The sequence below is a fragment of the Ahaetulla prasina genome, chromosome 10 (genome assembly GCF_028640845.1).
Source record: "Ahaetulla prasina isolate Xishuangbanna chromosome 10, ASM2864084v1, whole genome shotgun sequence".
In the NCBI taxonomy this organism is placed as follows: domain Eukaryota; kingdom Metazoa; phylum Chordata; class Lepidosauria; order Squamata; family Colubridae; genus Ahaetulla; species Ahaetulla prasina.
In genome coordinates this window covers 3,358,265-3,385,321 of record NC_080548.1, presented here as the reverse complement: position 1 = coordinate 3,385,321, position 27,057 = coordinate 3,358,265, and the positions used below count along the sequence as shown (strand labels likewise).

General features: G+C 49.8%; 1 protein-coding gene across 5 annotated transcripts; it reads left to right on the top strand.

Moving 5' to 3' along the window:
• Positions 1-160: 160 nt before the first annotated feature.
• On the top strand, positions 161-25,781 carry TRIT1 (tRNA isopentenyltransferase 1). 5 transcript variants are annotated; one of them, XM_058195626.1, is made up of 11 exons: positions 162-350; positions 5,681-5,821; positions 8,894-8,992; positions 12,442-12,590; positions 15,442-15,584; positions 15,819-15,930; positions 16,081-16,193; positions 16,487-16,564; positions 20,480-20,589; positions 21,614-21,731; positions 25,395-25,781. In XM_058195626.1, exons 1-11 carry the CDS (start codon positions 213-215, stop codon positions 25,538-25,540), a joined length of 1,347 nt encoding a protein of 448 aa, XP_058051609.1. In that variant the 5' UTR covers positions 162-212; the 3' UTR covers positions 25,541-25,781. The 5 variants fall into 5 exon arrangements, with proteins under 5 accessions (XP_058051610.1, XP_058051609.1, XP_058051608.1 ...); XM_058195625.1 differs by having other exon boundaries at positions 5,681-5,842; positions 8,921-8,992; XM_058195627.1 differs by lacking the exon at positions 16,487-16,564 and having other exon boundaries at positions 161-350; positions 5,681-5,842; positions 8,921-8,992.
• Positions 25,782-27,057: the final 1,276 nt, after the last annotated feature.

Sequence of the window (27,057 nt, the reverse complement as noted above, 5' to 3'; positions counted from 1 at the left end):
AACTTGTGACCCTCGCAGGCGTTGTGCAGACTTGGGCCAAACCCCCGAAAGCTTCAGAATTGGGGCGGAGCGGGGGCGGACCAGAGGGGGGGCATTTCGGCCCGCGCGCTCTTTCCCCCTCCCCAGCCCAGCGCGCGCACCCGCAGCGGCCCCGCCTCCCGCTCCCTCCCTCCCTCCCTCGGCCTGCCCGGCTTCCCCTCCCCGGGCCGGCCATGGCGCGCTCGGCGGCGGCGGCGCGGCGGCTGCCGCTGGTGGTGGTGCTGGGCGCGACGGGCACCGGCAAGTCGCGGCTGGCGCTGCAGCTCGGGCTGCGCTTCGGCGGCGAGATCGTCAGCGCCGACTCCATGCAGGTGCGCGGAGCCCGCGGGGGAAGCCGGGCCCGGGCCGGACACGCGGCGGCTCCGCTCCAGGCGGGGAGAGTCAGCGGGCTGGGCTGCTCGTGGCGCGGGGCCCTTCCGCCGCGGAGCTTTCCCGGCTGGCCTCGGCCCGGAGAGCTTCCGGCTCTGGCTTTGATCGCTTTAAATCAGGGGTCTCCAACCTTGGAAACTTGAAGACTTGTGGACTTCAACTCCCAGAGTTCCTCAGCCAGCTTTGCTGGGAGTTGAAGTCCACAAGTCTTAAAGGAACCAAGGTTGGGGACCCCTGATTTAAATGGCCTGCCTCGTCTTTCCAAAAACCAAGATAAATGAGTTGCTTTACTGTAGTTTCCTGTAGGTATGAAAATGGTTGTTTTAAAAAGGCGGTAGGGCATAAAATGGCATCTGTCTATCAATCTAGTGGTTTGGTAGAGCTGCGGAGGGGTGGGGGAGGCTGTCCTCCGTCAAGCCAGGGTGGCAAAGGGGCTTCTTGCCCACTTCTTTTGTAGCCTGGGAAGCGTCCATGTGTCTGCACTGCACTTGGGTGAAGACACCAAATAATAGCCAAACAAGCCTTTGTTGTTTCTTGTCTAATTTAAGTTGCATCAAGAAGGGGATTGGCCGCCACAGGCTGCTGGCCTTGCTCTCAAGGAGGAGGGGGCTAAGAAACCTCCTGGTGTTTTTTGTGCAACAACTTTTCCCACCAGGAACCTTTCCAGCCTGTTGAACTGGAAGTCCCCTCTTCTCCAGCCAGCATGACCAGAGTGGAAAACGCCCTTGTTGGGGGGAGGGATGACCTCTTCCACCGCAGCATGATGGTACTTTGGCCACCAATTTTGCCTCTGCTAACAAACGTTTTGCTTGGTGCCTGGTTGCTGCATCTGTTCAGATTAGGAGTGAGAGGCCTAGAGAAGAATCTGTTTCTTAGATTGGGCATCTTTCTCACACCAGTAGAAGTGACATCTAGATCAGTGTCTCTCAGTCTTGGCAGCTTGAAGATGTGTGGGCTTCAATTCCCACTGGCTTAAGATTTCTTGGAGCTGAAGTCCACTCATCTTCAACTTGCCAAGGTTGAGAAATCCTGATCAGTTTGGTTGAGCTGACAGGCATGCGTGGAGCTGAGACTTTTGTAGCCTTTATGGATGATCTGGGATATCACTTGACTGGGAGTGTGGCCTACCGAGTTCCATTTTGTCCCTCGGGTTGCTCCTCAGACTCTTGAGATGGTCACCTGAGTTTTTCCCAGGCCGCGAGCTGCAGCCTCCAGGCTTGTGTTAGGTCCCGATTCTCTCTTCCTTTAGTAGAGCAGCCAAGATGCCTCTATGTCATCGGAGTTTTAATTGCTAGTGATGTATGGCCTTTTAATCTATTGAGTGATTACTGTCCTTGAGCAGAAGGATGAGGTAGGGCCTGCAGACCTACAGAGTTGCTTTACCGTTGTGGATTTTGCCTGATCAGCATGTTCTGACCAAGTTGAAGCAAGCAATGACATCTTGTGCGATAGAATAGAATAAGATCGGAATTAGAATTAGAATTAGAATTCTTTATTTGGCCAAGTGTGTTTAGATATGCATGGAATTTGTCTCCAATGCAGAAGCTCTCAGTGTACATGCAAAGCAATATAATTAATAATAATATTAATAACAATACCACCAATAAGAGAGGATGGTAAAGAATTAAGACGAAAAAAAGAATCAGAATAGAGTTGGAAGGGACCCTGGAGGTCTTCTACTCCAGCCCCCTGCTCAAGCAGGAGATACTATACCATTTCAGACAAGTGACTGTCCAGTCTCTCTTAAAAACTTTCAGTGTTGAAGCGCCCACAATGTCTGAAGGCAACTTCTGTTCCACTAGTTCATTGTCCTCACTGTCAGGACATTTTTCTTTAATTCCAGGTTGCTTCTCTCTTTGATTAGTTTCCATCCATTGTTTCTTTTTTTTTTCTTTTTTTGCAAAATTTTTTTATTTTTCCATAATAATTCCCACAATTTGACCAGTGTACAATACAATCACTTATCCAACAATCAGTCCTATACTCAAATTATACTCAGTCAGGGCTGCTCGACTGCCACTCCCCCCTTTAATCCTTTCTTCCCTTCTCATCCTTCTTAAACTTCCCCCACCACCTTCTCCTCGCTTTCCTACTTCCCCTCCTCTTTCCCACTTCTCACTACCATCCTTTCTAACCCTCTATCTTCTCCTTCTTCTCCTCCTCCTATCCTTTCTTCTCCCTCCCTTCTTTCCTCCCTACCCACCTACCTACCTACTTTCTTCCTTCTTTACTCCTCTTTCCTTACCCTTTCCCTTCGGGAGTGTTTGCCGAGCAGTCCCGACATTACACCATTCCAACTTGTTTAATTCTACCATTATTCCTGTACAATGGCAACCAATCAATTTATAGTCTTCCCTTCCCGCCTCCTTCCCCGAGACTTCCCAGAACAGAATACAGGGTATTGTAACTAACAAACATAATCTAAAATATAACATAAAACATATTCCATTTCACACCATCACACTATCAATTCCCTTCTTTCTTAAACTAATACATAATTATTCCTAACTTCACTCAAAAACTAATTGATATTTTTTAATCTGATACTTATTTTGAATATAATCAATCCACTTCCTCCATTCCAATATATATTTTTCTTGTGTACAGTCTTTCAAGTAGGCAGAAATTTTTGCCATTTCTGCTAAATTTGATACTTTACTAATCCATTCTCCAATTGTAGGTTGTAGGTTCAATTGTAGGTTCTTCCATCCATTGTTTCTTGTCCTGCCCTCTGGTGCTTTGGAGAATAATTTGACCCCCTCTTCTTTGTGGCAGTCTCTCAAATATTGGAAGACTGCTATCATGTCCTCCCTGGTCCTTCTTTTCTCTAGACTACCCAAATCCTCCAACTGTTCTTCATATGGTTTAGCCTCCAGGTCTTTAACCATCTTAGTTGCTCCTCTTCTTTACACTTTTTCCGAAGTCTCAGTATCTTTTTTGTAATGTGGTGACCAAAACTGGATGCAATATTCCAGATGTGGTCTTACCAAGGCTTTATAAAGTGGTACTAATACTTCATGTGATTTTGATTCTATGCCTCTGTTTATACAACCAAGATTGTATTAGCTTTTTTGGCTGCTTCCTCACACTGCTGGCTCATGCTTAAGCGATCGTGCACTAGGAGTCCAAGGTCCCTCTCACAGTTACTGTTTTTGAGCCAGGTCTCGCCTAATCTGTACTTGTACCTTTGGTTTTTCCTGCCTAGGTGTAAAACTTGCATTTCTCCACATTAAATTTCATTTTGTTGGAAAGGGCCCATTGGTCAAGTCTGTCAAGATCTTTTTGGATCCTGAGCTTGTTTTCTGGGGTCTTGGCTATTCCTGCCAGCTTAGTGTTGTGTTCTAAGTTCTCCCTCTGGTCCGCTCCCCTAGTGGGAAACAAGCTTGTTCCCGATTGGCCACCCGTTTGACAGCTGAGTATATAAGGAGCTGTCAAATGGCCGAGCGTGTTCTGTTATTGCCTGAGCTGTTGTCTTGTTAGTGCTCCGTTAGCAATAAACATTAGCTGTTACCTGAATCTGTCTCGCCTCAGTTCTTGCTGTATCCACTCGAGCCCAAAGCAGAACAAGTGTCAGCTGCAAATTTGAGGAGTTCCCCTTCTATTCCCTCATCTGAGTCATATATGAAGATATTGAAGAGTCCTGGGCCTAAGACGGAACCTTGTGGTACCCCACTACTTACTTTCTTCCATGTAGATGTAGTACCATCAAGGATATTCATTTAGTTCAGTTTGTCAGCCAGCTGCGAATCCATCTGGTGGTGATGGTGTCTATCCCACCTTTTTCTAGCTTACCAAGAAGTAGGTTGTGGTTTTCTTTGTCAAATGCTTTGCTGAAGTCTAAATATTCTATGTCCACAGCATTTTGCTGGTCTACTAATTTAGTCACTAAGGAGATAAGGATAATAAAAATGCTATAGCCATACAACTTGTATGTATACATTAGACAGCACTGTGAAAATTGGGTCTTCAGCAGACTGATGGCACGAGGGAAAAAACTACCTCTTTGTCTAGTTCCTCTGGCCTGCAGTGTCCTTGTCGCACCATCCCAAGGGGAGGAGTTGAAACCGTTCATATCCAGGATGGGAGGGATTTTTCCTCAGCCCCTCCTTCTGGACCCATGAAACCTACAGGTCCTCTACAGAAGGGAGGCTGGTTGCAGTTGTTCTTTCCGTGGTCTTAACTATCCGTTGGAGTCTGCAACTGTCCTGATGGGTTGCTGTACCAGAAGCTGTACTTGAATTACAGATGACAGGCTCAATAATTCCTGCACAGAACTGTTAGCAGCAGCTCCTGGAGCAGTCTGAACTACCTGAGTTGATGCAGGGAGAACCTTCTTCGTTGCGCTTTGTTAATGATGGTTCTAATGTTAAGTGTCCTGGGAGATTTTAGATCCCCAAAACTTGAAGGATTCAACTTCTGATTCTGTGCTGTCGAATATAGTAAGGAGACCTGCCTTTTTCGTCTCCTCTGAAGCAGCCTTCCCCTAGAAATGGATATGGCCCAGGCCCTGCGGGGATCTTGCAGAGGTCCAGGGAAAAGGGTAGCACCCGCTCCTCGGGTCTAGATTTATATTGCATGATTGTGTTTTGTTTTGCTTTGTTCTTTTTCCCACTCTGACTTTGGATATCACTGGGGATGTTGTTGTTTTTTTTCTCATCTCGTTTTAATTCTTATAGGTGAGCCGGCTGGAGGAACAGTGCTTCTGTCCCAGCCCCTGCCCTCCTCAGCTCTTGCTCCCTTCGCCTGCCTCCTTTGGGGCAGGAAAGATGCTGCGGAGGCTGAGGCACCTTGGCGCCTCCAGCCAGAGACGGGGACCTTCGCTTGCGAGCGTCCTTCTGCTGAGGCTGTATCCAGGGCGAGGCTGTCTGGCTGCTCTGCCAGCTGGGATTTCTGAACATAGAAGCTGCCAATTAGGAACAAGATCATGCAAAACCCGGACCAGCCTGTGCTGACTCTGTCTCCTGGCATTCAGCACCAGATCCCAGATTTGAACTGGAGATAGAGAGGTGGTGATAATGGAGAATTACTTTGCATATTCGAAGGTGCAGATCCCTCCATAATACAGTGTGTTATGTACCAAAGAGTATATAGAGTAATCCTAAAAGGAAAGGTGGCTCCATTGGTTCTTGAGGTCTCATGACCGGCTGCCCAGAAGGATGGGTTGAGCAGACGATGGAGCGTAACTTGTCTGCTCTGTGTCAGTTGTGGCTCCTCAGTGCTGAGTAACAAGCAACCGATACATGCTTAGTCTGTTTGTCTTTCCCGTCTCAAGATCTATCAGGGCCTGGATGTCATCACCAACAAAGTGTCTTCCCAGGAGCAGAAGCTGTGCAAGCATCACATGATCAGCTTTGTGGATCCCTTGGTCACCAATTACACTGTGCTGGACTTCCAGAGGAAGGCTACCGCCATCATATCCTTTGCCAGAGACACTGTTGGGACCTGGGTGGGTTTAGGGCTGTGGGAGAATCACAACCAAGGGCCCACAAGCCACATTTTATCCAAATTTGAGAAAGTATGTTGGGAGGAGAGGTGGAAGGGCTGTTAGGAGAATTAGTAAAGAAGTACGTTTGGGACTCAGGCAAAGAACACATGCAGATTGTGGCCTGGAAAACCAGACATTTCTGATGCTGATGGTGCATCAACTTTTCACGAATAAATTTAATGCTAATTGGGATAAAGGGAAAACAGAGAAGAAAAAGATGTCTTCCAAAATATATTATTTTAAAGTTGTTAGGTTCTTTATATGTAGCCTCTTTTTTTTTTTTGTAAAAAGTTTTATTTTATTTATTTATCCCTTTTATTTATCCCTTGACCGGGATGCCTTATGCACAGTCACTCACGCTCTGGTTACGTCTCGGCTGGATTATTGCAATGCTCTCTAGATGGGGCTGCCCTTGAGGTGCACCCGGAGGCTGCAGTTAGTCCAGAATGCAGCTGCGCGAGTGTAACGGGAGCCGCTCGTGGCTCCCATTGTAACACCACTGCTCCGTAGTCTGCACTGGCTTCCTGTAGTCTTTCGGTGCGCTTCAAGATCCTGGTTACCACCTTTAAAGCGCACCATGGCTTAGGACCCAGGTACTTACGAGACCGCCTGCTGTTACCTTATGCCTCCCATCGACCTGTACGCTCTCACAGAGAGGGCCTTCTCAGGGTGCCGTCCGCCAAACAATGTCGGCTGGCGGCCCCAGGAGTAGGGCCTTCTCAGGGTGCCGTCCGCCAAACAATGTCGGCTGGCGGCCCCAGGAGTAGGGCCTTCTCAGGGTGCCGTCCGCCAAACAATGTCGGCTGGCGGCCCCAGGAGTAGGGCCTTCTCAGGGTGCCGTCCGCCAAACAATGTCGGCTGGCGGCCCCAGGAGTAGGGCCTTCTCAGGGTGCCGTCCGCCAAACAATGTCGGCTGGCGGCCCCAGGAGTAGGGCCTTCTCAGGGTGCCGTCCGCCAAACAATGTCGGCTGGCGGCCCCAGGAGTAGGGCCTTCTCAGGGTGCCGTCCGCCAAACAATGTCGGCTGGCGGCCCCAGGAGTAGGGCCTTCTCAGGGTGCCGTCCGCCAAACAATGTCGGCTGGCGGCCCCAGGAGTAGGGCCTTCTCAGGGTGCCGTCCGCCAAACAATGTCGGCTGGCGGCCCCAGGAGTAGGGCCTTCTCAGGGTGCCGTCCGCCAAACAATGTCGGCTGGCGGCCCCAGGAGTAGGGCCTTCTCAGGGTGCCGTCCGCCAAACAATGTCGGCTGGCGGCCCCAGGAGTAGGGCCTTCTCAGGGTGCCGTCCGCCAAACAATGTCGGCTGGCGGCCCCAGGAGTAGGGCCTTCTCAGGGTGCCGTCCGCCAAACAATGTCGGCTGGCGGCCCCAGGAGTAGGGCCTTCTCAGGGTGCCGTCCGCCAAACAATGTCGGCTGGCGGCCCCAGGAGTAGGGCCTTCTCAGGGTGCCGTCCGCCAAACAATGTCGGCTGGCGGCCCCAGGAGTAGGGCCTTCTCAGGGTGCCGTCCGCCAAACAATGTCGGCTGGCGGCCCCAGGAGTAGGGCCTTCTCAGGGTGCCGTCCGCCAAACAATGTCGGCTGGCGGCCCCAGGAGTAGGGCCTTCTCAGGGTGCCGTCCGCCAAACAATGTCGGCTGGCGGCCCCAGGAGTAGGGCCTTCTCAGGGTGCCGTCCGCCAAACAATGTCGGCTGGCGGCCCCAGGAGTAGGGCCTTCTCAGGGTGCCGTCCGCCAAACAATGTCGGCTGGCGGCCCCAGGAGTAGGGCCTTCTCAGGGTGCCGTCCGCCAAACAATGTCGGCTGGCGGCCCCAGGAGTAGGGCCTTCTCAGGGTGCCGTCCGCCAAACAATGTCGGCTGGCGGCCCCAGGAGTAGGGCCTTCTCAGGGTGCCGTCCGCCAAACAATGTCGGCTGGCGGCCCCAGGAGTAGGGCCTTCTCAGGGTGCCGTCCGCCAAACAATGTCGGCTGGCGGCCCCAGGAGTAGGGCCTTCTCAGGGTGCCGTCCGCCAAACAATGTCGGCTGGCGGCCCCAGGAGTAGGGCCTTCTCAGGGTGCAGACTCCCCTCTTCCCAGCAAGAGAAGGAATGTGGCTCCTCCCTGCCCCACGGGGAGGGATGCACCCCACTCCTTAAGAAGAGAGTGCTTGAGACGTCTTTGGGAAGCTGAGTGAACTGTTTCATTGGTGCACGAGGTCATCAGGGCATGTTGATGCAGGCAGGCAGACATTCTTTGCACAGTGCCCTACTCAAGCAGTCCTGAACCGATATGTACTTTCTAAGGGTGGGGGTGACATTCTCATCCTCAGCAGGGCCTTAAGACTGACCCTTTGCTTGCTCTGAGGCCTCCTGGGGCTTGAAGTGGGGAGCCAACTGAGATACTGGCTGAACGTAAATGCTTCGTCTGTTTGTCTTTCCCCGTCTCAAGATCTATCAGGGCCTGGATGTCATCACCAACAAAGTGTCTTCCCAGGAGCAGAAGCTGTGCAAGCATCACATGATCAGCTTTGTGGATCCCTTGGTCACCAATTACACTGTGCTGGACTTCCAGAGGAAGGCTACCGCCATCATATCCTTTGCCAGAGACACTGTTGGGACCTGGGTGGGTTTAGGGCTGTGGGAGAGAATCACAACCAAGGGCCCACAAGCCACATTTTATCCAAATTTGAGAAAGTATGTTGGGGAGGAGAGGGTAGAAGGGCTGTTAGGAGAATTAGTAAAGAAATACGTTTGCGTCTCAGGCAAAGAACACATGCAAATTGTGTCCTGGAAAACCAGACATTTCTGATGCTGATGGTGCATCAACTTTTCACGAATAAATTTAATGCTAATTGGGATAAAGGGAAAACAGAGAAGAAAAAGATGTCTTCCAAAATATATTATTTTAAAGTTGTTAGGTTCTTTATATGTAGCCTCATTATTTTTTTTTTTTGTAAAAAGTTTTATTTTTAGCCTCATATTTTTAATGAGACTCAGCTTCAAATTTTTTCATATGTTCCTCAACTATTCACATTGATGAGATTCTTGCCTCCCAGAAGGTCCCAATTGTGGTTGGTGGAACAAATTATTACATTGAATCTTTGCTCTGGAAGATCCTGTTTGACACCAAGGTAAGCCTCACTTTGGGACAAGTGGAAATTAATCCTTTGGCAAGAGGGATTCTAACTGACAGATGGGGGAGGAGTTTCATCAAGGTCGTGTTGGTTCTTTGCCTTCCTGTTGCTTGGCTGGTTTGTGTGAGTTGTAAATTATACCTCATTTCTGAAAGCTCTTCCTTCCTTCCTTCCTTCCTTCCTTCCTTCCTTCCTTCCTTCCTTCCTTCCTTCCTTCCTTCCTTCCTTCCTTCCCCAAAAAGTTGCAGAATCCTGCCTTTTCTGAATGCCTGCAAAATCTTTGGTTACAAAAACGTCACATGTTTATAGCCTATTTCTCCTTATTTTATTTATTTATTTTATTTTTATTTTATTTATCCCTTTTATTTATCCCTTGACCGGGATGCCTTATGCACAGTCACTCACGCTCTGGTTACGTCTCGGCTGGATTATTGCAATGCTCTCTACATGGGGCTGCCCTTGAGGTGCACCCGGAGGCTGCAGTTAGTCCAGAATGCAGCTGCGCGAGTGGTAACGGGAGCCGCTCGTGGCTCCCATGTAACACCACTGCTCCGTAGTCTGCACTGGCTTCCTGTAGTCTTTCGGGTGCGCTTCAAGATCCTGGTTACCACCTTTAAAGCGCTCCATGGCTTAGGACCCAGGTACTTACGAGACCGCCTGCTGTTACCTTATGCCTCCCATCGACCCGTACGCTCTCACAGAGAGGGCCTTCTCAGGGTGCCGTCCGCCAAACAATGTCGGCTGGCGGCCCCCAGGAGTAGGGCCTTCTCTGTGGGAGCACCAACACTCTGGAACGAACTCCCCCCTGGCTTACGTCAACTGCCTGATCTTCGGACCTTTCGTCGTGAGCTTAAAACATATTTATTCATTCAAGCAGGACTGGCATAAATAGTTGATTTTAAATTGGGGTTTTAATAATATTTTAAATTTTTAAATGTTTTAATTATCGGCCGTATAGTAATAGTTCATTTTAAATTCTTTTAATTGTATATATTCTGTGTTTTTATTCTGGCTGTACACCGCCCTGAGTCCTTCGGGAGAAGGGCGGTATAGAAATTTAATAAAATAAATAAATAAAAATAAAATAAAATAAATAAAATTTTTATACCGCCCTTCTCCCGAAGGACTCAGGGAGCCATAATTACAGCCATAATAAAAACAACAGCAAAATACACATAAAAACATGATTAAAAAACTTATAATACAAATGGCCGAATTAAAACAATTAAAAATAAAACCCCAATTTATAAAATATTAAAACGTTAAAACTAATTAAAATCCTATTAAAATCCTATGCCAGACCTGCGCGAACAAACAAATAGGTCTTCAACTCTCGGCGGAAAGTCCAAGGTCCGCAATTGTCGAACTCCAGGGGAAGTTCGTTCCAGTGGGAGCCCCACAGAAGGCCCTCCTGGGGCCGCCAGCCGACATTGCTTGGTGGACGGCACCCTAAGGAGTCCCTCTCTGTGCGAGCGTACAGGTTGGTGGGAGGTATTCGGTAACAGCAGGCCGTCCCGTAAGTACCCTGGCCCTAAGCCATGGAGCGCTTTGAAGGTGGTCACCAACACCTTGAAGTGCACCCGAAAGACCACAGGTAGCCAGTGCAGACTGCGCATCCCGGTCGAGGAAGGGGCGCAACTGGCGAACCAGGCGAACCTGGTAGAAAGCCCTCCTGGCGACGGTCGTCAAATGATCTTCGAAAGACAACCGTCCATCCAGGAGGACGCCCAAGTTGCGCACCCTTTCCACTGGGGCCAATGATTTGCCCCCAACAGTCAGCCGCGGTTGCAGCTGACTGTACCGGGGTGCCGGTATCCACAGCCACTCCGTCTTGGAGGGATTGAGTTTGAGCCTGTTTCTCCCCATCCAGACCCGTACAGCTTCCAGACACCGGGACAGCACTTCGATGGCTTCGTTGGGATGGCCTGGGGTGGAAAAGTACAGCTGCGTGTCGTCAGCGTACAGTTGGTACCTCACCCCAAAGCCATTGATGATCTCACCCAGCGGCTTCATATAGATGTTGAACAGGAGAGGCAAGAGAATCGACCCCTGCGGCACCCCACATGTGAGGGGCCTCGCGGTCGATCTCTGCCCTCCTGTCAACACCGTCTGCAACCAGTCAGAGAGATAGGAGGAGAACCACTGATAAACGGTGCCTTCCACTCCCAAACTCCCTAAGCGGTGCAGCAGGATACCATGGTCGATGGTATCAAAAGCCGCTGAGAGATCTAATAGGACCAGGGCAGAGGAACAACCCCTATCCCTGGCCCTCCAGAGATCATCCACCAATGCGACCAAAGCCGTCTCCGTACAGTACCCGGGTCGGAAGCCGGACTGGAACGGGTCTAGATAGACAGATTCATCCAGGTATTGGGGTAATTGACATGCCACCACACTCTCAAAAACCTTCGCTACAAAGTGAAGGTTGGAGACACGACGATAGTTTCCTAAAATAGCCGGGTCCAGGGAGGGCTTCTTGAGGAGGGGCCTCACCACCGCCTCTTTCAAGGCGGCGGGGAAAACACCCTCCATCAAAGAAGCATTTATAATCCCCTGGAGCCAGCCTCGTGTCACCTCCTGAGTGGCCAGCACCAACCAGGAGGGGCACGGGTCCAATAAACATGTGGTGGCATTCAACTGCCCCAACAACCTGTCCATGTCTTCGGGAGTCACAGGGTCAAATCCATCCCAAATAATCTCAACAAGACGTGTCTCCAGCCCCTCATCTGGATCTACCCACTGTTGATCCAATCCGTCCCGAAGCTGAACGATTTTATCGTATAGATAACCACTAAACTCCTCGGCCCGGCCCTGTAAGGGGTCATCCCGCACCTCCTGATGAAGGAGGGAGCGGGTCACCCGAAACAGGGCCACCAGGCGGTTATCTGCCGACACAATGAGGGAGGAAACGTAAGAACGCTTCGCTTCCCTCAGTGCCACTAGGTAAGTCCTAGTATAGGACCTAACTAGTGTCCGGTCAGCCTCGGAACGGCTGGACCTCCAGGTGCTTTCTAGGCGTCTTCTCCGGCGTTTCATCTCCCTCAGCCCCTCAGAGAACCAAGGGGCTGGTTGAGATCTGCGCCGGGTCAGAGGCCGCAAAGGCGCGACACGGTCTAAAGCGCCAGTCGCTTACCCTGCCTAATGGTCGGAGATTTTCTTTATGCTGCTTGATTTATTACTTGTTGCTGGCAATGGTTTCTTCAGCTTTTCCTCCTCCCTGCCTGACATCTGGTGGTGTGCTTGCAAGCAGGATGTCCCCCTGAAAGGTGGGCATTGCTAGGATGGTGGTGGGTGGTTGCAAGGGCTCCATTTTGAGTCTGATGTCCTTCTTGGACCCTTGCTAAGATCAGAAAAAGAGGATTTGCGAGCTTAGCTGCAGGTGGTCTCAGCAGTTGTGTCATACTTCGGAGAATCTGCCTGGCGTGTAATTGTCCCTGTCCTTTCAGGGGGAGGCCCGGGGTCCAGCAGTGGCAGCAGAAGAGTTGAAAGCTGGGCTGGAGAATCTGGATAGTCAGGAGCTACATCGTCGGCTGAGTCTGGTGGACCCTAACATGGCAACCAGGTTGCACCCTCATAATAAGCGTAAAATAATCAGGTCAGTCGAATGGCTGGAAGCAGAGAGGGGCAGATTCCCACTCGCCCTTCTGGAGGCTGCAGCAAGGACAGCCAATGCTCCCCAAATGCTACGGGCCCCTGAAAATGAGAGGCTTATACCTACAGCTTCCTCTGGAGGAGCGCTTTGTTTCCCAGATGCCCACTACGCCCAGATGCCGGGTAGAGATAGTCCCACTCTCGCCTCTTCCTTCACACTTTCTAGGTCAGGAGGGTACCTGTTGGCTGTGTGGCCCTGCCAGCCATTTAATTTACAGCCTTATAAGTCCACCTCAGTTGCCCTGATACTTGGTGACAGATGGTGAGCAACAGCAGAGCAATTGCTCTGAAAAATGGGAAGTTGTGGTTTTTATCTCTTGCAAGCAAGCGCAGCCCTTCAGCTTCTGTTAAAAATGAAAAGGAGAGGTCAACCCTGCACCTCCCTCAGGCAATGTGACTGGCAAACACCCTATGATTGCTGGCTGCTGAAAAGATGCCCCCCGCACCCGTCACAATAAACCAGAGTTTTCAAAACTTGGCAGCTTTAAGACTTGGAGGTTCAACTCCCAGAATTCCTCAGCCACATTGAGCCCCGCAATAAACAAAGTGCCAGCCCTGTTCTAAAGTCACCCAAGCCACTGACCATGTAGGGAGGGTTTGCAGGACGGGGTCCACAGTGGCAGCCACATAAAAAACAAATGGGTGGACCTTTGTTTTCCCCTTGACCACAGCTTGCAGACAGCCCTGCCCATGTATTCTTGAACTCTGCTAGGAGCTTCCCAAGCCCTTTGACACCCGGGCCAGTAATCCTCAGCAGCTGGGATTGCAAGGGATCCCCCACAAGAAAGTCCAGATGTGATGACAGCATACTAATGGGACAGAGTTTCAATTAGGTCAGGGATGCGCAACTGTGGCCCCTTTACGACCTGTGGACTTCAACTCCCAGAATTCCTGGGCCAGCATTGGGTGATCCCAGGTGCCATTTTGATTTTTGGACACGATCCCTGAGGAAACTCCCACATGACCATGAAGCAGTGATGTCAGAGCTGATGTCAGAATAACAGAGTTGGAAGGGACCTTCTAGTCCAACCACCTGCTCAAGCAGGAGACCGTGTTCCATTCCAGACAAATGGCTGTCCAGTCTCTTAAAAGAGTCCACAACTTCTAAAGTCCAGCTGTTCCACTGATCCATTGATCTGTTGGGAGCCTCCTCTCTGACCAGCAGCAAAGCAGGCAGCCCTTGCCCTGAGAGTAGCAGCTCCATCATGCGCAGCTTGCCTGAAAGGCAGTCTTGGGCCGGGCTGCTCCGGGATTTGCACCAATTGTGCAAACTGGAGTTGCCCTACCAGACAAGCTGCTTTACAGCTGTGTGAGAAGCTGGCCCTGGCTTGCCCTTCTGCTCAAATTTCCCAACCCCGCCCTGCCCAGGAGATGGAGGAGGCGCCTCCACCTTGCTCACTTGTGGGCAAGACCTTCCCCAAAAGTCCTGGGATTTTTGCTCTGCAAAAAACTGAGATGGGGTGATGGTGGTCAGAACTGGCACAGAACAGCCTGAAGAAGCATCTAGGGAGGTTGGCGTTGTAGCCAGCCTCTGCTCTGGCCTCTCCTCACATCTCCTGTGGGCATCCTGCAGGTGCACCGTGGCAGAGCTCTTTTAATTGATTTAATTTTTATGCCACCCTTCTCCCTTATAAAATCCCTTAATTTCTGCTGAGATTCTGGAGGCACTGGGTCAGAAGGCTGGGCAGCTGTGCCAGGACAGCCTGAGACAGAGCCATATGCCTCTCTAGCTGAGCATGCAGTGCCAGGCAGGTCCCTGGGCTGGAGCTTCTGCCCCATGGCAATAAGGAGCTCACTTTGGAGGCACCCCAAGGCTAGGAAACGCTGCATGGTTTGGAGAGAGGGGGAAACTTAACGCCTGATCAGGCCCAGCTAAAGGCATGTTGTTTTTGGGGCACGACGGCCGTGAAAGCCCTTCTGGAGAGCCCCCGGCCCGGGTCCCATTTCTAAAGTGGATTGATCCCCTTCTGATCTGCTCATCACCCCAGTTGCAGGGATGGTGGCCACCTGTTCTGTCCCCCTTCGCCTCTGTCCGAGCGATGGCTTAATTAGCCGGCATATCAGCTCTGGCAGCAAAGTAGCGAGCATCTGCCAAGTGTCTCTGTTATCTCCCTCGACACCGATGAGTCACCCAGGAACAAAACAGTACTTCAGCTCTTAGTTAAGCAGTTAATTTGCCTGCTACGAAGAGGCACAGCAGCTCTTGCTGCCTTTATATCCTGTGGGGTGTGGCTCCATGACTCAGCACTTCCTAGGCCTGCCCCACCCCTGCTTCTGTTGTTCCTTCCTCTCCTGCCTACAAAATCTAGGGTCCAGCCAGGTCTGATTGCCATCAGCTGGGTCTGAAGGCGTGGCCTGGGGGGGGGAAAGAGTCAGGGGACAGAGGCCTCGTTATTTCTTCCACCTGGCCTGCTTCTGGCTCCTGGAGCTGAGCCAGGGAAGCCGGTGCTCCCGAGGTAAGTCCTGACGGCCCTTCCCCCTCACTTTCCGAGTCACTTTCTGGCAGGGGGCCCGGCTCGGGGGGTGCAGACACAACACCGCCTCTTTGGAGCTACTGCAGGGCTCAGTGAAAACATTGCTGTGGTTCCAGCTTTCCTGTTTGCTCCAGGTGGTTTGAAGGGATTCCCTCTGCCAGTGTTCAGCAAGGGGCAGGCCTGGCCGGGCTGCTTCTGGAAGCACACTTTTCTTTGCCTCATTTCTGTCCTCTCGGGTTCTGGTCTGGTGCCATCTTTCGCTCTGTGGCTGTAGCCCAGTACCCTCCAAGCCAACCCTCCCTAAAACTCTCTCTCCTGTAGGAGTTTGCAGCTGTTTGAACAAACTGGCATCCCCCACAGTGAGCTGCTGCGACGGCAGCATGAGGAAAAAGGGGGAGGACCCCTGGGGGGTCCCCTGAAGTACCCCAATTCTTGCATCTTCTGGCTTCATGCAGAACAGGCAGGTAAACAGCAGGGAGGGTCTGACCACTACGGCCAGCCTTCCCCTCTCAGGCTGAGGGAGGTTGAGGAGCCAGGGCCCTTCTGGCTTTGGCAGGTCCTTTTGGAAACGTGCAGTTTTGATCTCTGGTCATGTTGTGTGGTTGGCAGCCATTCTCTGGGGTGAACTGACACCCTGTCACTTCCCAGAGCTTTTGTGGGTTGTAGCCGGACTTGTTTGTCTGCTGGGTTTCTCTCAGTTCTGGAGAGGCGACTGGACCAGCGGGTGGACGAAATGGTGGAGGCCGGGCTGCTGGAGGAGCTGCAGAACTTTCACCGGCGATACAACCAGGAGAAAGTGGCTGAGAACAGGTGAGGCCCCTGTCCTGCTTGGAGGTGGACACTGGCAAGAGGGTGTGGGATGTGAAGGGCTGAGCTGGCTTGGGAGGCCAGATTCCGCCTGACTGATCGACAGCCAGCATGCCTGCAATGTTGGCCAACTGCTTCTCATCCTTTCCCCAGCCAGGATTATCAGCATGGCATTTTCCAGTCTATCGGCTTCAAGGAATTCCACCAGTTCCTGATTTCTGAGGACAAGAGTCCCGAGGAGGTCAGGCACCAGTTGCTGGACCAAGGTGAGGATCTGCTCTGTGTGTGTGTGGGGGGGGGAGCCACTTCTGGAGAGCAGGCAGTGGTTTCCTTGATTAGCAGGCCAGAGAATTAGGCGAGCTTTGACGTAACAGGTGGTTCCATGTTCTGGGAGATGGAACACATTTTCTGGCACACTAAAATGCAGCTGGTCCAGAGGAAATAAACAAAGAATTTGTGGTGCCTTCCTCACACTACTGTGAGACCAGTTTGTATTGGCCTGACTGGTCCAGGGACGGCCTCTCCTGGCTCCACCATCCCTCACCCGGAACTCTTTCAGCCCTTCAGGCCTTCAAGACGGTGACCAAGAGGTATGCCCGGAAGCAGAACAAGTGGGTCCAGAACCGGTTCCTGAGGCGTAAGTCCTTCCTCCCTGCTGCTCTTCTGCTCAGCTGGAGAGCAGGAGAGGGACGGTGCCCCTTTCCCCTTGGCATCCGTGGCATGCTGGGCACCCTAATCTGAACCAAAGCTCATTCTACAACGTGCGGAGTCTGTCATGGGGAATGGACAACTTTATTTATTTATTTTGTTTATTTAATTGTTTGTCAATTGTTTGTCTATGAGTATAGACATGGACATGGACACATGGAAAAAATGGCAGAAATAAATGGTTATAAATAGGCAAAACATAGTCATAAACCCATAAAATGATTATGTATAAATGGGGACAGTAGGACAGGGATGGTAGGCACGCTGCTGCGCTTATGCACGGCCCCTTAGGGACCTCTTAAGAAACGTGTAAGGTCCATGGTAGTGTTGTGCCTTGTCCGCTTTCCCCGCAGCCGGGCCCGTCTTATCTGCTTCCGAACGCTGAGGAATGTCCTAGCATGCCTCCTGGCCCCAGCCCTGGCTCCATGCCCAGACAGGCCGACGAGGAAGAAGTGCCTCCAGCCCCCAGCTCTGGCTCCATGCCCAGGCAAACGGAGCAACTAGACCCCTCCCCCTCCCCCACAGCATATGAGCCTGAGGAAGGTCAATTACCAACAGCTGCAGACTGGAGTGACCCTCGCTTCAGGAGAATTGATAGGCGGCGGCGACAGAAGGAAGGGAGGGGCAGGCCTGGATAAGTGCTGAGTCATGGAGCCACACCGCATGGCCTATATAAAGGATCTGCTTTCTGGCATTCTCTGAGTCAGGCAAAGTCTAACATATCTTGCTGAAGTCACTTTCTGGTCTCCTGCCTGCCCTGAGGACTTTGCTAGGACTTTGGCAGAGCTGCAGAGGCACGCCTGATTCGGATTTCCCTGACCCGGCCGTCAGCGGAAGACTGGGACACGACAGGTAGACAGTTTAAGGTAAAAGGTATGGGGGTTAGAGAAACTAACAAGAGGATCAGGTAGAGTGTTCCAGACATTTACTACTCTATTGCGGAAGTCATATTTTCTGCATTCAAGATTAGAGCGCATTACATTGAGTTTCGATCTATTGATAGCCCTTGTGTTATTGCGGTTGAAGTTAAAGAAGTCATGAACGGGAAGGATGTTAAGATAGATAATCTTGTGTACTAAGCTTAGGTCAGAACGTAGACGGCGTAGTTCAAGGTTATCCATGCCTAAAATTTAAATTGTAAAGGCTTCTTATAAGCATGTGCAGAGCGTGTCCCCCTAGAGAAGGTTTTATTCTGGAGAAGAGCACTTTGAGACCAGCTGTGCCTGAGGGGCTGCCCTTTCACCTGAAGCCAGAGGTACCCGGAAGGGGGTCTCCTGCTGTCTTGTCTTTTCTCTCTTGGGCAAGATGGAGGGAGAGGCCCCAACTCACAGCTGTCCTCCAAGATTCAGCTGGCATGGAGGAGGGGAGGGGGGGCATGAAACTGTTTTGCTGCCCCCACCACCACTGGACTGTCCCACCTCAGGCTGGGTGGGGTGGTGGTTGTTGAAAGGCTGCTGGTGGGTTCAGGAGAAGGTCATGAAACCTGAGAAGTGGGTGGAGAGGAGGGAGACTCTGGGCCAGGGCAGGGCCTTCTCCCAGCCAGGTGCTGAGCAGCCGGTGCTCGCTTCTCTGCCAAGCAGCCGACAGGTGTGGTAGGAGCCGGGCTTTGTGGTCAGGGCAATCAAAGGCTTCACCTGCCCTGGGAGGCCTGTTATTCTTCTGCTGCACAACTCAGCCTGCCTGCCCTGGCAGACGTGGGTCACTGTCTGGAGGGAGGCTGCCCTCTCCTCTGGACAGGCGCACTTGGTCTCGCATCAGGCAGGATTGGGAGGGGTTTGGCTCCTCTCCACCTGGTGTCTTGTTTTAAGCAGAAAGTTAGCTCTTGAGAGGCCACAGTTCAGCGTAGCCCTTCTAGAAACTCCTCTCCAATCGATCCTGTGCCCCCGACAGCCCCAGGAATGGATGACGAGGGACCTTTTTCTCCTCACTGTGCGTCAGAAACAGTATAAGGTCAGCCGAGTCATTAGCCACACGAAGCAATAGAGCAGATGGAAAGAGTAAAATGATGCATCAGTCAGATCGAAAGAGAGACCCAGTCAGGATAAACAGGAAGAGAATCCAGTCCCCTTAGAAACGCTGCCCACTTGCCCTCTGAGTGAGTGAGACCCGTTGGCATGGAGAGCAGAGAGAAGCCAGATGATGGGGGGGGGAGGGAGGGAAGGGAATGCCTTCAGCCAGCTTCTCCTTTGGGGAGACTCAGTTTGTTGGAGGACACCCGGCCCCAAAGGAATTGGCAGCTTCTATGTATTATTCACAGCAGAATATTTCAGTATTTCCCCCTACCCTTCCCAAACATTACACCTTACTGGCCCTCCCATTTTCCTTTTACAGGGAGAGGAGCAGGGGTGTAATGTAAAATTTGTTACTACTGGTTCTGTGGGTGTGGCTTGTTGGGGGGTGTAATGTGATTGGGTGGGTGTGGCCAACTTTTTTTTTAAATTTTAAAAGCATTTTTTCTACAACCTCTTCAGCCGAAGAGGTTGTGAAAAATGCTTTTAAAAGCCTCTGATGGACTTACCTACAATTGGAGAATGGATTAGTAAAGTATCAAATTTAGCAGAAATGGCAAAAATTTCTGCCTACTTGAAAGACTGTACACAAGAAAAATATATATTGGAATGGAGGAAGTGGATTGATTATATTCAAAATAAGTATCAGATTAAAAAATATCAATTAGTTTTTGAGTGAAGTTAGGAATTATTATGTATTAGTTTAAGAAAGAAGGGAATTGATAGTGTGATGGTGTGAAATGGAATATGTTTTATATTATATTTTAGATTATGTTTGTTAGTTACAATACCCTGTATTCTGTTCTGGGAAGTCTCGGGGAAGGAGGCGGGGAAGGGGAAGACTATAAATTGATTGGTTGCCATTGTACAGGAATAATGGTAGAATTAAACAAGTTGGAATGGTGTAATGTCGGGACTGCTCGGCAAACACTCCCGAAGGAAAGGGTAAGGAAAGAGGAGTAAAGAAGGAAGAAAGTAGGTAGGTAGGTGGGTAGGGAGGAAAGAAGGAGGAGAAGAAAGGATAGGAGGAGGAGAAGAAGGAGATAGAGGTTAGAAAGGATGGTAGTGAGAAGTGGGAAGAGGAGGAAGTAGGAAAGCGAGGAGAAGGTGGTGGGGGAAGTTTAAGAAGGATGAGAAGGGAAGAAAGGATTAAAGGGGGGAGTGGCAGTCGAGCAGCCCTGACTGAGTATAATTTGAGTATAGGACTGATTGTTGGATAAGTGATTGTATTGTACACTGGTCAAATTGTGGGAATTATTATGGAAAAATAAAAAAATTTTGCAAAAAAAAAAAAAAAAGCCTCTGATGATCAGGCAACTCAGCTGGGATCGCCAGAAGAGCCTTTTAAAAGCATTTTTTCTACAACCCCTTCCCAGCTGAGTTGCCTGATAGCCATAACCCTTTAAAAGCATTTTTTTAAAAAAATGCTTTTAAAAGGTTCTGATGATCCCAGCTGAGCTGCACTATCATCAGAGGCTTTTTTTTTTTACTTTTAAAAGCATTTTTTCGGCTGAAGAAAAAATGCTTTTAAAAGGTTCTGATGATCCCAGCTGAGCCGCACTATCATCAGAGGCTTTTTTTTTTACTTTTAAAAGCATTTTTTCGGCTGAAGAAAAAATGCTTTTAAAAGTAAAAAAAAAACAATCTCTGATGATCGCGCGGCTCAGCTGGGCATGCGGGAGGGGGGGTTAGGGATTTTTGCTACCGGTTCTCCGAACTACCATCGCCATCGCTACCGGATCAGGTGATCTGGTCCGAACCAGGAGCATTTCACCCCTGGAGAGGAGCCTCTGGCTACAAAGCTGATGATGCTCTTTTTTTATGGGCCCCTCCAGGTCCTGGATCAAACGTGCCCCCCGTTTATGGCTTGGACGTCTCCGATCTCTCTCAGTGGGACAGAAGTGTCTTGGAACCAGCCATTCAGATTGTGGAGAGCTTCTTGAAGGTAACCAACCATCAGATTGCCCTGGAGGAGATTTTCTCTGGCTGACTGAGTCTGCTGATGATCGCTGCTCTGACTGGCCACTGGCCTCTTGGGACCTGCCCTGAGACCCTCAGTCTGGAACAGAGAGACCCTTGTGCTCGCCGGGTATGTCCCTGAAGGCCCAATCCAGTGGAGGAGCCCTTGGAGATGGGGAGCAGGCAGCTCTGCGGAATCAGAAAGACCCAGCAGAGTCCCCATTTTTCCATACCTGCCCTAGACAAGGTACTGCCCCATCCCTGCAAAAGAGAAAGATGGGGCAGGACTAATGAGAATTCCAACCCCCCCCCACACACCCCGGCCAGGCGATAAGTGGAAGAATTACCTTTCATATTTTCTGAGTCAGCAGAAACATGGTTTCCTTGCCCTGAATGCAGCTTCCACTGGTTTCAAACATTTCCTCTTCTTGGGAGTGAACTCATCCAACTGGCAGGAATAGCCAACACCCCAGAAGATCCAAAAGGCTCTTGACAGACTTGAACACAAGGCCCTATCTAAGAAAGTGAAATTCAGTATAGAGAAAAGTAAGGTAGGCAAGAAAAAACAAATGCACAGGTAACCAATTGGTGCTACCTGGCTCAGAAATAGTAACTGTGAGAGAGAGATTGGACAACCATTTGTCTGAAATGGTAAAGGGTTTCCTGTATGAGCTGTAGGTTGGAATAGAAGACCTCCAAGGTCCCTTCCAATCTATTATCCTGTCAAACACCTGGCCGGACTCTGGACTCTTCTGCTTTTGTCCTCTGCCCTGCTTTTAGCACCAGCAGGCTTGATGAGATCAGCCTTCTGTGCCTTTCTTTGCCATTTGGGTGATCTTAATAACAGTCTTGCCAATCTCTGGATTGGGGCCTCTGATACGCTTATTTGAAAGATAAGACAGGTTCTCCTGCCCAGGGGAAAGAGTGCTGAAGAGCATTGCTGATCTCAGAGAAAGCTGGCACAATGGGAGCATCCTCCCTGGCATCCAGTGACTGGCTTTAACCCCCAGGGCCAGAAGCCTCCGATGGAGCCCCTCAGGCTGGAGCCGGTGCCAGCAAAGGACAAGCAGAGTTGCCAGTTTTGTGAGCTGTGCAGCCGAGTCATCATCGGGGACCGAGAATGGAGAGGTAAGTCTTGCTGGGGTTTTAGGACATTGCTTGAAGGGACTGGGACGATGTGGCTTAGTTGTTAAGGCACTGGGCCTGTTGGCTGGAAAGCTAGCTGCCAGGTTCAAGACCCAAGTGCCTCCTGATGGAGTGAGCTCCCATCCTCACCCCAGCTCCTGCCAACCTAGCAGTTCGGAAGCAGGCAAATATAAGTGGATAAATAGGTACCACGTCAGTGGGAAGGTAACGGTGCTTCATGACATCATGTTGGCCACATGACCCTGGAAATCTCTTTGGACAACACTGATTCAGTGGCCTTTAAACAGAGTGGAGCAGCACCCCTTCTAGCCAGCAAGCACTAGCAGAGTAAAATTCGCAGGGACTCCTCTAACTTTTACTTGAAGGGACCTAAAGATCAAGATTGTTAAAAATAAAAAGAAGTTATATAAAGTTGATTTATTTGATCATGTCTAACATAGACCTGTTGTTATCTTTGGTAAGCCTTAATAGGCATTTGCTGATCAGGACTGAAATGACCAGATTTTCAAGGATTGACTTATAGATAAGAGATGGGGTATGGGAAGAAGAGATTATTTATTATATTTTAAAAAGTGAAAAGTTAACTACCGTAATATTGTTTATACTTTTGGATACAGGGGGAAGTCATTTCTTTATATATTTCTTTTCTTTTTCTCTACATAATATTTTTCTTTCTACTTTTCTGCGCCTATTTTTATTTTTTTAGTTCTTATTTTTTATCTTTGTTATCTTTAACTTTTATAACATTACTATTAATTACTATTTTAAAAAATTAAATAAAAGAAAGTTTTACCTACACCATGCTTCTGATGAAGTGCATGGCAGTTCATAAATCCTTTTGCTTTTCAATAAAATGCGTTAGTCTTAAGGGGTACTACCGGATTCCACATGATAGTAGCTTTTAAATTTTAAAAATTTAAGTCTAAATAGAACTCGGAGCAGAAGGAGATGATGAAGTAGGTAGGAATCATATTTTTAAAGTGTCCCTATAGTAGAAAGCTTGCATGGACTGTGCTGGGCCTTTTCTTCTATGGCAGGGCTTCTCAACCTTGGTGACAGGTAAAATCCTACCGATTCAGACTGGTTCCGGTGAACTGCTAAGGATTACAGGCATCAGTTCGCCAAACCGGTAGTAATTACCCCTCCTTGGCTCTTTGTTACTAGCAGTTCTGTGAGCGTGGCTAGGTGGGGGGGGGTTATGTGACTGGGTCGGCGTGGCCAACTTTTTTTTTTTTTTTACTTTTAAAAGCATTTTTTCTACAACCTCTTCGGCTGAAGAGATTGTAAAAAATGCTTTTAAAAGCTGTGATGATCAGACAACTCAGCTAGGATCGCCAGAGGGAAAAAAACTTTTAAAGGGTTCTGATGATCCCAGCTGAGTTGCCTGATTCGACCTCTTTGGCCGAAGAGGTTGTAAAAAAAATCCTTTTAAAAGGTTCTGGCGATCAGGCAACTCAGCTGGGATCGCCAGAGGAGTCTTTTAAAAGCTTTTTTTTTTTTACAACCGCCCTTGCTTTTAAAGGGTTCTGATGATCCCAGCTGAGCCACACGATCATCACTTTTACTTTTAAAAGCATTTTTTGGTCGAAGAAAAAATGCTTTTAAAAGTAAAAAAAACCACCTCTGATGATTGCACAGCTCAGCTGGGGCGAAGGGGGGCAGGGATTTTTGCTACTGGTTCTCCGAATCACCCGCCGCCATCGCTACCAGATCGGGCGATCCGGTCCAAACTGGGAGCATTTCACCCCCCCCCCCCGGCCCCACCCATGCCCGGCCGGTTGCCACTCACCTTTTCCGGCTGCTCGATATTCCACAGAATTCAATGTTAAATGCAGCAGAGAGAATGCTAACTTTTCTCCCTCCATTCAAAACGGAGCTGCTGCAGCCTGTCCCTTTAAGGTAGTCCCCAGAAGTGGGGGGGATGGGGGGGAGCAGCTGGAATGGAGCCATTTTTGTGAAAGGCAGGAAAATGGGGAAGGGGATTTTCAGGGAGCACAGACTGAGGGAAGGATGGTAGGCAGGAATATTCCCCTCCCCATTTTCCTGCCATTCGTGACAAGGAGTGGCTGGGAGGGGAGGGGCCGGGCCGGTGAGGAGCCCCTCGATGTGAGTGATGTCAAGCTGGCCAAGCCCACCCAGTCACATGACCTCCCCCCAACCAGCCATGCCCACAGAACTGGTAGGGGAAATCTTTTAATTTCACCCCTGCTTGGTGACTTTAAGATATGTGGACTTAAATTCCCAGAATTTCTCAGCTGGCATGGAATTCTGGGAGCCTGCAGGTCTTAAAGTCACCAAGATTGAGAAGCCCTGTTCTGAGGAGTTGAGTGTTACTTTTGGGTATTCAGCCCACTTTCTGCTCTTTTGCATTAACTTCCCTTTTCACTTACTTCAGCCTTACCTTAGGAATCCAGGCCCTACAATTCTCACTCTGTTGCTTGAGACATCCTGTGCTATGTGTTCAATTTCCCGCAAGAAACGGAGGCTGGTTTAGGTGGAAAATACTTGACTTTTCAAACTAGGGCAGTTCCACCTGCCTTCTCAAGATTCTTCTGCCCAAACCCAAACTCGCTGTGAAGCAGGCTTTGGATATTAACCATTCTGCTGGATCATCTTAAATTCAGAATGAACGATTTGCAGATCAATATCTTGTTTTGGGAAGTTGGGCCAAAGGCAGAATATTTTCTGAGAAAGCTCAGAACCCCACTATGGGGAGTCCTTGACTTTTTGAGCCCAAAATTTCTGTTGCTAAGCAAGACAGTTTTAAGTGAATTTTGTCCCGTTTTTATGACCTTTCTTGCCACCATTGTTAAGTGTCAACTGTCCCACTGCTTGAGATAGCAAAAGAGACTCCCAACAGGATTACTTTACTGAAAAATCCCTGAGGGTGCAGAAGTGGAAGAGCCAACATTTTCAGGTGCAAACAGCATAGGAAAACTTTGCCTTTCCCTAGGTTCTCCCACTGTCCATTGGCCGAGCCCAGAAGTCTGCAAACTTGGCTGAGGAATTCTGGGAGTTGAAGTCCACAAGTCTTAAAAGAGCCAAGTTTGCAGACCCCTGGGCTAGCCAATCAGTTGCACTCGCGTTGTTTTGGGAACGGTCTCTCTGCCTCAGACTTTGGGGTACTGGATCTGTCTCAGGCTTCAAGGCAGCACACTTGCATTCCAATATCTTCCCCACCCCCCTCGCTCCTATTGCTGATGTCTCGTTGGGAGCAGGGTTTGCATAGTGAGCCGACCATGACATTAAGTGAATCACTGCCGTTGTTAAGTTAGTAACATGATTGTTAAGTGAATCCGGTTTCCCCGTTGAGTTTGCTTGTCAGAAGGTCGCAGAAGGCGGTCACATGACCCGGGGGCACTGCAACCATCATAAATATGAGTCAGTTGCCAAGTATCTGAATTTTGATCATGTGACCCGGAGAATGCTGCATTGGTCATAAGTGTGAAAAACAGTCATAAGTCACTTTTTTCAGTTCCGTTTTTAACTTCAAACTGTCACTAAATGAATTGTAGTAATTTGAGTATTACTTGTGTTATGCAGAATTTTGCCCTTCGTCATACCCTGAGAGAGTTGTTTTATTTAGAAAAACAAGGTGGCTTGACATTTTTGGAGAAATATTCTGAATGACTCTCTCGTTGGCAGCGCACCTGAAATCCCGGTCCCATCTCTCCCTCCTAAAGAAGTCCCAGCACTCAGCCTTGGCCTCCCTGCCTGAAAAGGGCTGCAGCAGCAACTCAACATCTCCTGCGGAGAAGGCGGACGGACGGATGGAGGCCAGTGAATCCTAGGCCCAGCCCTGCATCTGAGACTTGGAGGGGGGAGGAGAGGGAGCTCTGGGCACAGATGGACCGGATCCCATCGTCTTTGCACAGAACGGACCGAGAGGAGCGGCTGTTGTGCCGTTTTCCATGAACCGCAGTCTGCAAAATGCAAGGCTGTCGTCCTCCAGTGGCAAACTGTCCATGGCACCCCTCTAAACTCTTACAATGCTCTTTCCCCCTAAATGAAGGCAAGCTTTTTACATTTTGATCCTGTGGGTGCTTTTTCTTCATTGCCAGGATCACAGGTCTCCCTGTGATCTGGAGGCAGGCAAAAGGGAGCTGGAGAGTCTGCCTGCAGCCCATGTTCAAATGCCTTCAACCTGCAGGACGGAGGCCGAATTCTGGCCCGGAAGGTTCTTGAACTACACAAAAGCCATCAGCAGAACCCATCTCCCTGACATCAGCTGTTCACTCTCGGTTTGGGGCTTTTATTATCTGCCTACGGGGAGGTGGGGACAAGCCAGTGAGTTCCATCCATCCTCAGTTGATCTGCGGAGAAGGTCTGGTGGCCCATGGTGCTTCCCCAGTTGTCCAGCCCATCCTGCTTTGAGCCAAAGATTAGGCCCAGCCCTTAAGCTGTGTCCCTGCTTGAAGGGGCCAATAACACCTGGGGAGAGGTGAAAGGAAACCTGCTCACTTGGGGCTGGAAGCTCTCTCAGAAGCTGCTGGGGAGGTGTTGATCCTAAGAAGAGCCGGGCTGCTCCCTTGGAGAGGAGGGGGCCCTTGGAGGTGCCCCTGAGGCTCAGGTGAGGTTATCTCCTTAGCAGGTGGGACTTCCAGTGGGCCTCGACCTAGAAAAAGCATCTGCTGCTGCTGCTTTCAAAGTGGTCGATTCCTCCCCAGGATGGGCTTCCCTGGGCAGGGTTGCCTGCAGAGAGCTCAAAAAGGCAAGATGGGACTTGTAACTTCGCAACGAAAAACCTACCCCCTTTTGGTAAATATTGCAAAATAATTAATTGGGGGAGGGTTTCAGTTGCACAGTCTTGGACCCCCCTGCTGTTGACTCATGTGAGTAACAAATAACAATATCAGGGTTGGAAGGGACTTTAGAGGCCTTCTAGTCCAACCCACTGCTCAAGCAGGAAACTCTATGCCTATTCAGGCAAGTGGTTGTCCAATAAAACACCTTAGAGAAAATCACAGGATCATATAATTCTCAATAAAAATCAGATAAGAGTCATTTGTAAAGTAGAAGCTCTTTCCTGGGTAGGAAAGGTGGACAACTCCAGGACAACTCTGGAGGTTTGGTCCTGAGAACCTGCGTTCTTATGCATGTGAGAGGAACCTTCCCCATCCTGCACTCTTATGGGTGGGCATAAAATACAGAACAGCCTCCTCCCTCCCTCCCTCCCTCCCTCCCTCCCCCCTCCCTCCCTCCCTCCCTCCCTTCTTTCTTTCTTTCTTTCTTTCTTTCTTTCTTTCTTTCTTTCTTTCTTTCTTTCTTTCTCTTTCCAGTGGTTTCATTCCAAACATTAAGAGGAGGG